The 15,172-nt window shown below is 48.5% G+C and overlaps 1 protein-coding gene across 1 annotated transcript in view; it reads right to left on the bottom strand.

The window, feature by feature from the left end:
- The window catches only part of LOC136138193 (signal transducer and activator of transcription 5B), a 35,668-nt gene that overhangs the window by 6,230 nt on the left and 14,266 nt on the right, over positions 1–15,172 (bottom strand). Inside the window, exons 3-15 of the mRNA XM_065896808.1 lie at positions 13,105–13,261; positions 11,794–11,883; positions 10,689–10,863; positions 7,188–7,318; positions 6,829–6,980; positions 6,202–6,357; positions 5,613–5,792; positions 5,168–5,255; positions 4,968–5,090; positions 4,212–4,304; positions 1,899–2,105; positions 695–789; positions 458–588 (exon numbers count right to left, since the gene is read on the bottom strand). Of these exons, the coding sequence (XP_065752880.1) occupies positions 458–588; positions 695–789; positions 1,899–2,105; positions 4,212–4,304; positions 4,968–5,090; positions 5,168–5,255; positions 5,613–5,792; positions 6,202–6,357; positions 6,829–6,980; positions 7,188–7,318; positions 10,689–10,863; positions 11,794–11,883; positions 13,105–13,261 (1,778 nt within the window). The remainder of the gene's footprint in view (positions 1–457; positions 589–694; positions 790–1,898; positions 2,106–4,211; positions 4,305–4,967; positions 5,091–5,167; positions 5,256–5,612; positions 5,793–6,201; positions 6,358–6,828; positions 6,981–7,187; positions 7,319–10,688; positions 10,864–11,793; positions 11,884–13,104; positions 13,262–15,172) is intronic.

Genomic DNA, 15,172 nt, shown 5'->3' with positions numbered 1-15,172 from the left:
TACCGTGAGGGTCAGAGGAAAAGAACTAACATTCTTGGATGGAAATGATCAATGGCAGTTTCCTTATGTTAGGATAAAGGAATAATGAAAATAGCATATTATTTCCACTCCAATGACTCCAAACAACAGAGTAATTCTTTACTGAAATAAGCTCAAGGTTGAGTAATAGGAAGGCAAACATTTCAAAAGGGAAGCAGCTGAGATCTTGGACAGGATACTGCATCACATGTAGCCATATGTCGGGTTGTACATCTGTGTTTCTCAAAATTAGTAATTGTGTTTCCCATAATAAGATTTTACACAAGCTGCAGCTGTGTCATGGTTATACATTTCTGCCTCCCATAATTAGTACTCGTGCCCAGGAATAATAAGTACTCAATAAACTGTTAAAAGTAATTTTGCAACAAAAGCCCCTAACCAGAGCCAAGGTGTGTCTTAAAAAGGGAGGGGCACTCACGAGAATCAAACTTCCAAGCAATGGTGATGCCACCAATTTCAGAGTCACTGAACCTCAGCAGGAAGGTCCCATCAGGCTTGTTAATGAGTAGGTCGTGGGCCTGTTGCTTGTTCACGAAACCCAAGATAGCCCTGGATCACAAAGGCCAAATGAGCAGAAGCAGAATGCGATGTTTTAATGCCAGAAAAAAGACCCTGCTACTACTCTACTGCTGACTTAACAAATGACGATTCTCACCCATCATTCCAATGAGGCTTGAGATGTTTTTTTAACACTTCCATCACACCGTCAAACCACTGCCAGAAAGTGTAATTCCGTCCCGGTAAATTCTCCTGGTTGGAGATACAACAATGAACACAAGAAGGCAAAAGTAACACTTGGGATATTATTACCTGTATATACTTTAACTGGAAAAATTAAATGGAAAACAACGTCTTACATTGTCAGAATCATACAAATATACACACCTACCTGAGTTTGACCAAATGGTCCTACAACCCGAACACAGAATAGAGGGGAAAAGACGGAAGAAGGGGAAAACACCACAGAGCAATTACCAACACCCAGTGGACCCTGGCTACACATACTTTCCCCTGTATCTAGGCTGACTAGTCCTTTGCTGGTGTTGACGTGTGGTCTGTGACCAGCAACAGCAGCGTCACCTGGGAGCTTCGGAGAAACCTGTAAATCTGAATGGGATTAGATCACACCACGAGGCCACAGAGAACACTCCGTCATACGGGTGTTACCAACCATGATCAGCAAAATGCAGTGATCTGATGCCGGTGGAAGGCAGGAGCCGTACTGTAATGGCAAAGACAGACCACCTAGGCCTCCTGCTTCCCTATCAAACCTCCTCTGACCACCAGTGAACCTGTTAGCCAGCTGGTTAGCAGGCGACCATTTAGAAGAGTTCCACTCAGAGACTGTGAGATCTCTGAAGTAGGGCATGTGTGGTGAGGGTGGGGGGCGTAAGCAAAGACACGAAAGTTCAGTTTATAATCAGAGGTGTGACGGGTGACATCTGAACTACCGGACGCTAGAGGCAAAGTTTCCTTCGTCAGCATCCCCTTTTGCAGGCTGAGGGTCCCACGGGAGCCTGACTTTGCATTACGCATCGAGGAACATCAGAGAGTCAAGGGGACAGAGCCACGGAGTTTTCATCATCACGAAAGCCTCACTTCTCATGAGTTACGCTGCCGTTTACTTTGCTGTTTCCTTTACAAAGGAAGAAAATGCACTAGCCGCATGCAAGGCCCAATTTGCTGATATAGTCGAACATAATTTTCTACATAAAGAAGTATGTGGTTGTCCGTCTATTCAGAAGCTTCCTACTACCACGGGCACGTCGCATGAGAGACAGGAGGGCCGAGGGCAGGGAGACTCCTGAGGGATCTGGTTTGCAGGGGCCGATCTAACCGCAGCGGGCGGCGTCCCTCACCCTGTTGAACTGGGACCAGGACACGGACATGCCGTTGTAGTCCTCGAGGTGGCTGCTACCGCTGTTGAAGAGCTTCTGCGCCAGGAACACGAGGTTCTCCTTGGTCAGGCCCCGGTTGCTCTGCACTTCGGCCTTGAATTTCATGTTGAGCGCCTCGCACAGCTGCGGCCACAGGACTTTGTCAGGCACTGCAAACGGCACCCTGCCCTGGTGGGGAGAGAAGCCAGAACCTTAGGAGAAAACAGTTGCATGATTTATTCCCTCAACCTGCAAAAGAAAAACACTGATGGCTGGATGGAGTTACAAACACTTGTCTGGCTGAGCCTGAGGATAAACTCCAACTTCCTTGGGGTATGCATTTCTGTGAAATTCGGAAGGTTCCATTTTACCACCTTCACACATAACTTAGAAGGTAACCTCGGGCTCTCTGTGGTGTCCTGTAAATGAGCTGCTGGATGCACAGTGGAATCCTACTTTCTTTTTTTTTTTTTTAAATCATTCTCTCCTCATTCCCTTATTTATTTATTTAGAATTTTATTTATTTATTTATACAGCAGGTTCTTATTAGTTACCTATTTTATACATATTAGTGTATATATGTCAATCCCAATCTCCCAGTTCATCCCACCCCCACCCCCACCCCCACTTACCCCCCTCGTGGTGTCCATACGTTTGTTCTCTACATCTGTGTCTCTATTTCTGCCCAATCGTACTTTCTAACAGGCACGCAAACAAAACATGACCAAGGTCTGGCTCTGACACTCAAAGGGAGTTAAAATCTACAAGACTGGTTCTCTAGGTACAGAGAGAGAATGTGTCCATAAGCGTGTGCACAAGTGTCAGCCTTGCCCTTGACCCCTTCTGCCAAGAACTCTAGCTCAAAGTGAAAGAACATATATACATCTATTCATATATATATATACATGAATCACTTTGCTGTACACCAGAAGCTAACACAGCATTGTAAATCGACTATACTCCAATACAAAAAAGTAAATAAATAAAAAAACAGCATAAGATGTACACTAGTCATTAACGTAACTAAAAATGTTAAAAATGCTTACTTATTTAGACAAGATACTTTAGGAATGACATATCACAGGAGGTGCCAGAGTTACATGAGGAGTGAGATCTGTGGATGCACAGGGAGGGAAATGAGAGCAGACATGGCAATCCTATCCAGGAGGCTTATATTTTTTTAATTCTAATTTTTTCCTTGTCTTCTGATTCTCATTCATTCATTCTTTCCTATATACACACACACACACACACATTTCTATACATATATTTATTTATCTGTTTGTTTGTTTAAATGTCTAGTCAGTCAGTGAATCAGTCGTCCTCCTGTTCCAAATGATGGCTCATCCCAAATCCTCTTTTGGATCAAGTCTTCAAGCTCCTTAGGCAGGTATTTTTTAAAAGGAGCCTCAAACGCAGGGTTTGTAGCACAAGCATCGTAGAATTTCTGCTAAGAATCTCACCCCTACAGCAAAAATATTGTTCTCTAAAGAGGCCTGTTGAAAATGCCAAGTTGTACTCTTCACATTAGAGCCACATTAGAGAAGGACATACTTTTATGTCCCAAATAACAAGTATAAGCTTTTATCATGCTTTTGTGGACTAACCTCTACTGGAAATATGCCAACACATGGAACTCTGCCTACTGAAATGTTTTGAAAATGATCAAGCAGCACATGAGTGGTAACCAGATAGCATTTGGGTGCGTAAATCCGCAGAATCATATTTATTTCTTTACACAAAGCATCTCATTCTTCATGAGACTTGGGATGAATCACAGAATCTAAAATTTGGAAAGGACATTAAATCTCACCCTCAGTCATGGGAGGGAAGATGACAGGAAACAACTTCGAAGCTAAGTGACTTCCTGAGAGTCTAAAAGAAACCCGGGAGTCCCAAATTCCATTCATGGTTTCACCCACAATTCAAAATACTATTTATAGAGTACTGACTATGCGACAAGCATTCTGTGTATCACCTAAATGAATCTTCCAAACACCACTCGGGGGCATTATTCTCCCTGTGTTGCAGACACTTATGGGAAATTTAGACTCAGAGAGGTCAAGTGAATTTCCTGTTGTCACAGAGTGAGGAAGTGGTGGAGCTTGAATTGAAACCCTGGCCTTTCTTCAAGCCCCTGCTCGTTCTACTTTCCACATACTCTCCATTCTGCCTCCCACTAAACAAAACTGCATTTTCCTTCTATGCCTTTTGGTGGGGATAAAGAGACTCGAAAGAGATTCATGACAACAGTATCAAAATCTTGAGGCCCACAGGCCCAAAGAATACACTCACAGGCTCTGCAAAAGCGTTGTCCCAGAGAACAGTGGCCGTCGCATTGTTGTCCTGGCTGCCGTGGACAATCACCACCACCGGGAGGGACAGGGTCTGAAAAAGACACAGGAGCAGGGCTGAGCTCCTGCAGCCCCACGCGCCGCCCTCCTCCCCTTTTTTTCTATCACAACACGTTTATTCTCTCTACAAGTTTCAGTAAATGTCACCCTTGAATACAGAATAGGAAGGGCTCCAGGAATAATGAGACTTTGCACATTGCCACAGGCTTAGAAATTTTAGATATTTTTAAAAGAGACATTTCTGTGTGACATTTTGGTATTTAGGTATTTCTTAGATATTTCTGAAGGATGGAGTAAGTTTCTCAAAGCTAGAGACTAAGAGAGAAAAGGGAAGAAAAATGGAGACATTTCCGGGGAAAAAGAGCAAGTAACGAACGTCTAAAATTACTACAACTGTACTCAAATCCATCCTGACTGATGTTTCTCTTGGTTCGCTTCTGCCTACATCTCCGGCTATTTCATTTCGTTATTATTTGTTTGTGTCTTAAGAGAATCTAAGAGATAGAGTCCTAAGGATGAGGGTCTCCTCACTTCTGTTCATCAGTAATCACAAGAAGATACGCCTGAAACTAACACAACACTGAAAATCAACTATACTCCAATATAAAATAAAAATTAAATTAAAAAAATTATCACAAGAAGATACTCTGTGATCAAAACAATTCTTTTGGGATATAAAGTACACACACACACACACCTTGACTTGAAAAACCAGCTCATTTCCACCAACACTGAACTGTGATTCAAACAGGATTGTAAATTTTTCTTCCGTCACCGACTCCGCTCCACGACGGTCAGACCTCTTAATTCGTTTCAGGGACTGAAAAGGAGAAAAATAGAGGATAAAGCCCTCAAACAGCTAGGGAAAATTCGTTCACCCTCTTTCCCCATCCTCACCATGTTCCTAAAGTGAGCGCTGAGGGTGCCCGTGGCCTGGTGATACTCCATCACACAGCAGTTGTTCAAGATCTCTCCGCTGTAATCACTGCATATCAGACAGACAACTTTAAACCCATACAGGGTCTCAGCACACACCAGGTAGAAAACATATTGGGGGTAGGAGGAAATAAAGAAGGCTGTCAAAAAACTTAATTCATTTAAGAGGAGATGGGGGTTCGGCTGTATAATCTATCTACGAAATAAATGTACATAAAACACATAAGAAGTTTCCTATAGACATATCCCTACTAAATCATAGTTTCTTCACAGAAGAACCCCCTTACTGCTTCTCTGAGAGCTGGAAGGGGACACAGAGCTAATGGGGTTCCTACAAAGGAACGGCCAGGCCTAGAAACTTCCGAGAAGGTGGGATCACTTTCCTCCTGTTTCGAGGGCAACGTACTTGCGGGTGTTCTCGTTCTTGAGCAGCGACTTGGCCTGCTGCTCGCTGATGATGGTCGCCTGCACCTGGGGGGGGTTCATGTGCACGTTCAGCTTCCCGCCCACCAGCAGGCGCACGGTGGCTGCGAACTTGGTCTGGGTCTTCAGGACCTGAGGGGGCTGCTTCTCGATGATGAACGTGCTGCGGGGACACAAGTGACCAGGTGACGTCTCAGGGCACGGCGCTCCGGTCCCGCCCTCCGTGTGCCGAGGCCGCCTTGCGCGGGGCACAGCAGGCGAAGGAAGGGCTTGTGGCACAGCCCCCGGTCCCGGGGGGGCCGCTGCGAGTCGGGGGAGCTGGCAGGAGGGGAGGCAGTGAGATGAACTCAACAGCTGACACGGGGGGAACGAGCCCATACAGTGTCCACGAGAGAAACCGGGCAAGGTGAACAGCAAGAGGCCACAGCAACAGGCGACAGAGGGGGGTGGGATGAGGGTGTGAGGCAGAGACAGAAGGGTTCAAGCCAGAGCGCCCTGTCTCTAAAGACCCTGCTGCCCGCGACCCAGGCCAACCGGATGGGGCCTGGGCGAGGCCAAGAGGCAGCAATCACCTGGTCACCAGGGCTGAGATGATGTCTGTGATGGTGGCGTTGACCTCAGCCAGCATCTCCTCCACGGGGCCGGGGATGGGCAGCTGCTGGCAGAGGTGCTCAGCTCTGCGGATCTGCTGCCGGTTCTGCCAGATGATCTCCGCCAACTTCTCACACCTGCACGGGAGCCCCGAGGCCAAAGGGAAGGACAAAGCCTTCACCCTCTTCCTCCAGGCCAGAAGCCAGAAGGCTCCCAGGCTGGGGAGAAGGCCCAGACCCAGCTCCACCCCCAGGAAGGCTCGGCGCCCTAGCCGCCCGGCCTGTCCACTGAGCAGAGCACGGCTGCCCTGCCTCCCAGAAACACAAAGAAACTCACAGGAGGAGCGACCTGACTTGGGTCCAACCAGCCTGAGCGTCGCTCTGCACACCTGGCCCCACCCCACTCCCTCACCCAGGGACGCCCCTCCCGGGGAAGGTGGCACAGGACGGGGGCACCAAAGTCTGCATCAGGAACCAGACCCCTGGTGAAATAAGACCCGTGCCCCGTCAGAGGGAGCCGGCTGCTCACGTAAACACAGGAGCAGGACAGCAGCCAGTGGCACCACGCTGAGCCCCTGCCGCCCCCGCCTGGCCCCCCATTACCATTACCAGGATTGTAGCACGTCCAGGCTGCCCTCGGGGGGCCCTCCGTTCCCCGCCAGCTGCTGCCGCCGCTTCCACTGGATCAGCTCGTCATCCAGAATGATGGTCTGCTGCTTCCGCAGCAGCTGCAGGGTCTTCTGGTGCTTCTCGGCCAGCTCCTGCGGGGCGGGCGGGCGGAGCGGCCCTTCTGGGCTCTCAGAACACCCACAGGGCCTCCCCTCACCCCTTGCCGACCCGCTCTGCCCTGCGTGCCCACACAGCGGGGAAGGCTCTGGCCTCCTGCTCTGCTGGGTCCCGCTCTCCTCCTGGCTCTCTCCCTCCCTCAGGTCCACGCCCGGGAGGGGAGGGACGCAGAGCCCACTCACCACGCGGTACTGCTGCAGCGTCTGGGCCTCGCGCTGCAGCCAGGCCTCCAGGGACACCTGCTTCTGCTGGAGGGCCGTCTCCCGGCTCAGACGCTCCTGGGGGTTCAGCTGGGCCAGCTGGGCAAACTGAGCTGGAGGAGGGCACAGGACACCCACGACCATGACCTCCCCGGGTCCAGCAGGGAGCCCCGCAGAATCGCACTCACCTGTTCTGGAGGCAAAACCCTGGAGGGGACACAGCTGACAAGTGGCCCGTCAGGGTTCCACAGCCCCCAAAGATGAGTGGGCTCCGTCCCCTGGCCCCCCGACTCTGAGCTCCCCTTGGGGAGTGGGGAGACGGAAGCTCGGGGTACAGCTGGGGAGGAGCCAGCCCATGGCCTCCCTGCCCGCCCAGCCCTCCTCTCCCCACGCGGGGTCCGGCTTAGAGCCACCCTGCCTGGTCTGAAGTGTGTCCTCGCCGTTTAGAAGGTGGGTGAACTCGGGCAAATCACCTCACTCTCCCCTGCCTCAGCTTCCCCAGGTGTAAAATGGGAGAATCACGGCACCTGCCCCAGTGGCTGCTGTGACGTTAAATGAGCAAAAATGATACAGAAAATACTCAGGAAGCTGCCTGGCACCATCAGCTCCAGGTGAGAGTCAGTCCTCACGGTCAATGGGTTACAGGACGGGATTAAAGGCTCATGGAGCAGCTCTCAGCCCCAACCTCACAGGACAGAGCCGCATCAGGAAGGCCCTGCTCCGCGGGGCTGAGCACAGCAGCCTCTCCTCGGGGAAGTTGGGGGGTGGTTTCTCCAGGTGCTGAAGGGGCCTCTCCTCGGGGAAGTGGGGGGGGGGTTTTCTCCAGGTGCTGAAGGGGCCTCTCCTCGGGGAAGTGGGTGGGGGGGGTTTCTCCAGGTGCTGAAGGGGCCTCTCCTCGGGGAGGTGGGGGGGGGGTTCTCCAGGTGCTGAAGGGGCCTCTCCTCGGGGAGGTGGGGGGGGGGTTCTCCAGGTGCTGAAGGGGCCTAACATGTTTGTCCAGGTTGGGTCACCGTGAGCTCAGCAGACCAGCCGGAAGAGGGAGAGAGACAGAGTGTCCAGGGCCACTGGGGACACGAAAGCAGCAAGATTCTCTCAAGAGAGGGAGGCCGCTTCTCTCCACTCCAGCTGTCAGGCATCTCATCGATGGCAGGAATAAGGTAACGAGGCCTCACCGACGAGGCCTTTTCAAAAAATCTGTTATATAATACTTAAGACCTAGGCAAGTACTGATAGAAAGGATGATACAAGGAACACCTGTGTATCAAGAGGCCCGCTTAAGGAAGTAAACATTTCCCCAGTTAAGCACCTGTACACCCTCCCCTGCCGGCACCCCCATCCCTCCCTCCACAGGCAATCACCATCCTAGATGCTGGCATTCCTATCCCCACCAATAGGCTTTGGGAACGTCCCACGGTCCTTACTGGGGCTGAGTCAAGAAGATGAGAGCGTCAGTCAGCAGGTCTTGGTCAAGTTCCTGGCAGGCCTCTGAGGGCCATGTCACACTGACCGAGGCCCTGCCCTATGGACGCACAAAAGCAACTAAGGACACACTAACGCAACCCTAGACAGCCAGGAAGGCCCAGAACTAGAAGAGAACTTAGAAATATGGCTCCAACATGACTGCGGGGGACGGAGCAGGTAAGGAACACAGCAGAAGAATCTGGAGAGCCGCCTCGGAATCCTGCCGCCCACAGGGAGGTGGTGGGGATCCCAACGCCAGGCCCAGCCTCCTTATGCAAGTGACCCACTTAGGTCTCTCCTGGCAAATTGGAGACGCTTCCGGGAAGGACGCCAGGAGACTTGAGGCAGCTGTCTGCTCCACTGGAGGGAGCTGAGACTTCCCTTGCACAGACAGATCAGTAGTCTGTTTCTGATGGGCGCACTTGATCAATGAGACTGAACTGACATTGCACGATGGGGACAAACCCAAACCAGAATCGGAACCCAACCTCACAAGTAGGAAACAGAAAAGCCCAGAACAGGACCATCAATACTGTCAACCAGTCAACGGCCTTGGGTAGAAATAATAGCCTGAAATGTCCTGCTCCCTAATGTAGCAGGAGGGCCTTCCTTTCTTTCGGGTCAGTCTGGGATGGATTCAGATCGGAAGAAGAGCTGCTAGAATTATCCCCCCAACATTTCCTCAACAGCTGCTATGATTCAGGCAATGTGCTAGTCTCAGGGTACAGAGATAAAAGACATAGTTCCTTCTCAACAAATTTATATTCTACTGGGGAGGACAGAGTTAATAAATAGTATTAATACAGCTCTAAAATGGAGCCCACAGGCACGGTAGTAGAGGAACACCTGGTATGTGTATGCATGTGTATTTTCATGGCTGGTTGGTTGAGCTAAAGCTTCTCTGAGATTTTGAACTGGGCATGCAACCGGGGAGAGGAAACTACACGTACACCTCATTTTACTGTGTTGCAATATACTGCCCTTCACAGGTACTGCCTTTTTATTTGTTTAAATGAATTGAAGGCTTTTAGCAACCCTGTGTCGAGCAAGTCTACTGGCTGCCGTTTTTCCAACAGCATTTGCTTGTTTCTTGTCTCTGTGTCACATTTTGGTAATCCTCGCAATATTATCGCTATATTTGTGATGGTGATCTTTGATATACTACTACAGCTTGCTGAAGGCTCAGATGGTTAGTATTCTTTAGCAATAAAATATTTTTAAATTAAGGTATGCACATTTTTTTAGACATAATGCTATTGCACACTCAGACTACAGTCTAGATAAACATAACTTTTGTATGCACTGGGAAACCAAAAAATTCATGTGACTTGCTTTATTGCAATATTCACTTTATTTTAGCGGTTATGGACTCAAACCCTTGGCATCTCCAAAGCACGCCTGTATTAAAGTCACCCTGCCAAATTCTATAAGGTCAATAGGGGGCGCTCGCGGGGCTCCACACCCTCCAGACTGAATTCTGACTCTGTACCCAAGTGCCAGCAGGATTTACCGCAGGCAGGGGAGCCCTTGTCTGTAAGGGCTAACTGAGATGCACTAGTTGCTCTGCCCCAGGACGGCCTCTCTGAATAACCACACAGAACAACATTAAAAGGCTGTAAAACACAGCCCCCGTGGCCCTAATACCTTCCCTGCTTAGAAAGGTTAACATTTCAATAAAGCATCACTTACAAAATGTCTGCCACATAAAGTACTGTCTGATACTATTTCCTTAGTCCGTGTGCTCCTTCCCACAAGAGGAAATGTCTTCGCTCACGGCCCAGGAGCTCCTTGGATATGGGTAGTCAGAGTGAGACCCCAAGCTCTCCAAGGGCCAGCGCCTGTCTTCTTCCCTTCCAAAGCCTCAGCCTCCTGCACTGCCTTCAATGCAAGTGATTCTCCTCTACTCCAGAGAGAGGTAAACGCTTCTAAACGGAGAACTGGTTCTCTTCCAACCCGACCAGCTTCTTTCTAGTCCTCATTCCCGTCCCCCAGACACACGCTGCCCTCCCACACCAGCCTCACCCTGGATCCTCAGGCTCTCTTGATACTGGATGATGAAGTACTCTTGAGTCTGCTGTAGCTTCTTCAGCTCATTCTCTGTGTCTTGCGTGACCAGTCGCAGCTCCTCAAATGTCTGGTTGATCTGAAGGTGTTTCTGGGACATGGCATCAGCGAGACTTCCAGCCGGAGAATTACCCTGGAGACAGATCAGGGAGAAAGTGTGGGCAGCAGTGAGCTGGGCAGGAGGATGGGAGAAAGCCTTAGGCCATAGTCCCAAGGAAAGGGCGACGCTCGCATTACAACTGGGCTGAGATGCCAAAAGCTAAACTTTCAGTCAGAGAATTGCAAGTGTTATTTGTGAGAGTTGGGGTAGAGTGGGAAAAGAGGAGCAATAGGAGACCCGGCGGACTACGGCATCTTCATAAAGTACTGCAGAAAGCTTCTGACCTCCACCAGAGCATCCCACCCAGGGTCCATCTGGGTTCTCTCTGGAGAGACTAGAACTCAACATGTCCCAGGAGTTACCTGGGTTTCCCTACTAATGATGATGACCCCTCATTTCACAGTCACTCACTGACCCAATGCCACCTTTGCTAGGTGCTGGGGACACAGTGGGGGACAAGGCTGTGGGAACACACATCATCTGTGTCCTCCCTCAAGACCTTGTGACTGAGGGAAGAGGCTGAACCACTCACAGGCGGTGTCCTGGAGACCCCAAGTGAAGTGACAGGGGAGGCATCCACAAGGGCTTTGCGGATCCAGCCACTGAACTACCCTGGTTGGATCTATTTCTTCAACACCTGGCTGTGGGGTTGGGGGGGCGAGCAGAGGCTGTTCTTAAGTAACCTCACCTGAATATAAGCATGCCTCTCCTCAAATATAATTCAGGTGGGGTAAAATTATTTTGCACTTGTTCACACTGCTTTGTGGTTGCGATCCCATCAAGGTTACAAGTCAGTTAAGATCAGAGACCAGTCTTCTATTTCCTTTGGGCTTCTCAGGACAATGCTCTGTTTATAGTGACACCAACAGATGCACACCGAGTCATCTTGACAAAGCTGGGTCCAGAAAGAGCTGGGCAAGAAAGGACATCCCAATGCCTCTCCCCAAACCCATGGACACTCACATTGCTGGCTTCTCGGACCAGCCTCTGTTCATTGTACAGAATATGGCGGATGCAGCGGACCAGCTCCATGGGGCAGCGATCATATGTATTCTGAAAGAATCCAAGAGCAAACATCACTTTGTTCCACTCCATGCTATGGGGCCGAACTGTACCTCACAGCAGGGGGCCAGATCTTAGGATGGCGACTCCTAGTGGCCCAATGGTGTAATCATGAGAAAAGCTACTCCTCAATGCCAACGGGGACAGGAAAAGCGCATTGTGGGAAACCCAATTACAGGAAGAAGGTAAAATTATTCCATTTCTTGCATCTTAATTTGCTTAAAGTAAGGGCACCATGCTTGGAAACAGAATACGTTTCAAAGAGGCCATGTTAGAGGAGAAACTGGACACCGCCTTGACTGGGCAATCAAAATTACTACCACCAATGAGGATAAGATGGACGCTGTACGCCTCTGGATGTGATACCCTGAGAAAGACACAACGCTACTTATTTAGAATCCTGATCAGGGGTGTGTAACCTGAATCTCATCATGAGGAAACTTCACACAAACCCCAAATAAGGTCCATGTTATACTTAAAAAATAGAGGAGCTGAATTATTTTAAAATGTCAATGTAACGAAGGACAAAGAAAGATTGACAAATGGTTCCATATGAAAGATTAAAGAGACATGACAACTAGATGCAATACGTGATCTTGCACAGAATCCTGGGCTGGAGGGGAAAAAACTGCCCTAAACGACATCAGTAAGTCAGTGGACAAAATGGAAATAAAGGTATAAGATTACCTAAAAGTGTTGTATTGATGTTACATTTGCAGAAGTTGATAAGTGTACCGTAACTACATAAGAGAAGATGCATATTCTTAGAAAACGCACACTGGAGTACTTAGGGACAAAGGGACGTGATGCATGTAACTTACTCTCAAGCGATGAAAATATGTGTGAGTGTGTGTGTTGCATGCGCGTACACACAGAGGGAGAATACAGTAAAGCACATGTTAACGACAGGTGAGTCTGAGTGCAGGTAGGGGTTAGTATCAATCTCATAATTGTCTACACATTTGAAATTATTTTCAAATAAAAAGTTTAAAAAAGGCAGCTACAACCACAAAGCCAAACAATAAGAACTTTATACGTGTCACATGTGACTCAACAACCTTGGGTTAAAGCAGAAAAAGAAAATCTCTGAATGAAGGAAGAGCCCCTGCAGGGAAGACAATGAAGTGTGGCCTGGCGCTCACATCCACCTGGAGCTGCGTGGCCTGGAGCTCATGCCCACCTGGAGCCTCGAGGCCCCAAGATCACACCCACCTGGAGCTGCGTGGCGTAGTGCCCCAACTTGATCTTCAGTAAGAACCCATCTTCCCCCACTTGGTGCTCTGCCTTCTTCTGCAGCTCCTGCACCAGGCCCTCCAGGAGCTGGGTGGCCTTAATGTTCTCCTGTGGATTATCAAGATCTATTGAGTCCCTAGGGGAAAGAAATTACATACATATGTATACATACATGCACACAGCCTGTATAAATGCAGCCTCAACGCATCACACCTTTTCTTTGGCTAAAGTAGTTTCTTTATAATGCTCACTGCAAATTTTAGGAAACAGTCCAATTCAAATTGACTAGATACCTACATTAACCTATTCCTAATCCACTAATTACCTAAGTGGGATGTATAGTATATTTTCTTTTCTTTTTTCTTTGCAATGTACTGCTCTTTCTCCTACTGACTTGCTCTGGTGCTTATGCTATTTGCTTCTAGGAATGAAGGGAAAAGGAAAGTGCTTTGTGTACTCTGAAGGAAATAGGGACTCTGATAATTTCCTATTTATAGTTACCCCCTCATGGGTGTAAGGGGGCACAGGGTCAAGAATGCTCTATGTGTTTTTTCCAGCCTCGACTTGTTCTACGTCTTGCTAATTTCACACAGAGTATTTCTTAAGTAAAGGCAGGTGAGTCAACATTTATCATTACTTCTAAGAAGCCCTAGAAATGGGCTATTAAGACAGAAGATGCCTACAAGTATTTATGCAAGTCAAACACTTACATCAATAGTTGCAGATTTGGGACATGTAGGCAACGTTAACTCCTCCAATGAACCACAGAAGTCACTAACAGGGCTTCGTATTAATTCAGAGCCACTTAACTGTTGACAGGGGTTGGGTGGTCTCCCTCCCTCCCTTTCTTCCCCCACTCTTCCCCTCATCCCTGACTCTCTTTCTTTTTTTTTTGCGATACACGGGCCTCTCACTGCTGTGGCCTCTCCCGTTGCGGAGCACAGGCTCCGGACGCGCAGGCTCAGCGGCCATGGCTCACGGGCCCAGCCGCTCCGCGGCACGTGGGATCTTCCCGGACCGGGGCACGAACCCGTGTCCCCTGCATCGGCAGGCGGACTCTCAACCACTGCGCCACCAGGGAAGCCCCTCTCTTTCTTTTTTTAAACAACTTAGGTAACAATTGCTATTGGGCAGTACTAAATTACTTAACTCGGCTCACTGAAGAAAACTAACAGCTGTAAGGTTGAAATAAACTGCTGGTGGGTCTGGAGCCAAACAAGAGATCTGGGGATAGCTGAGCAGCTCTGTCATCTCTACACAGCCCTGAAGTCATCAGCAACTAATTTCTAATGGGGGCACAAACAGGTATACCAAAACACTGACACATTACTTCGTCAAATAATATGCTCGAATCTGCACTTTTGAGAAGGCAGTGGAGAAAGCCAAATTTCAAATATGTGTGTGCTATGTACTAAATACGTCTGAATAAAAGCCTGGAAGGAATGAAGGCAGCCCTGCACCTCTGTTGAGACTGGCAATAATGCTCCACTCTTAAGAAGCGACAGTCTCTGAGCACAGCTCATGGAAATCAAGTACTACCGGTTCTCGTACTTCAAAACTTAACTCTCTGCCATATATATATATATATATATGAACTTTCTTAGTTTAAACGTGAAGAACTGAAGATGTTTTAATTAAAATCTTTATATCCTTAAAACCAAAACGGAATAAAATTCAGGTTTTCCTTGATATCAACATAAGTCTCTTAATATTCGTTCAGTAAGAAGATTGCATGGGAAATTTACTAAATGAAATTTTAGATCAACAGAAACTTCCTACTAATGTTTTTCTGAACTCTCCAAATCTTTAACAGAAAAATGAAAAGGAAATGGAAAAGCACTAAACGAGGTACAGTTGACACGCTCATAGTTAGCTCCTTTTTTGCTCAATCACATGAGGCTGAGTTCTGTTTTTTTTTAATTGCCTAGAAAATTGCCCTCCTTTGGTGTCCTCCAGCTTTTGAACAGAAATCTGCTACGAACACACAACTGCAATTATTCAGAGGCAACATTACCGACGGGTTTACAGCTCGCCTCAAATAGTAACA

This window comes from Phocoena phocoena, chromosome 19, assembly GCF_963924675.1.
Source record: "Phocoena phocoena chromosome 19, mPhoPho1.1, whole genome shotgun sequence".
Lineage (NCBI taxonomy): Eukaryota > Metazoa > Chordata > Mammalia > Artiodactyla > Phocoenidae > Phocoena > Phocoena phocoena.
Note: the sequence above shows the minus strand (reverse complement) of the source record. Positions and strands in the feature narration are given on the sequence as shown.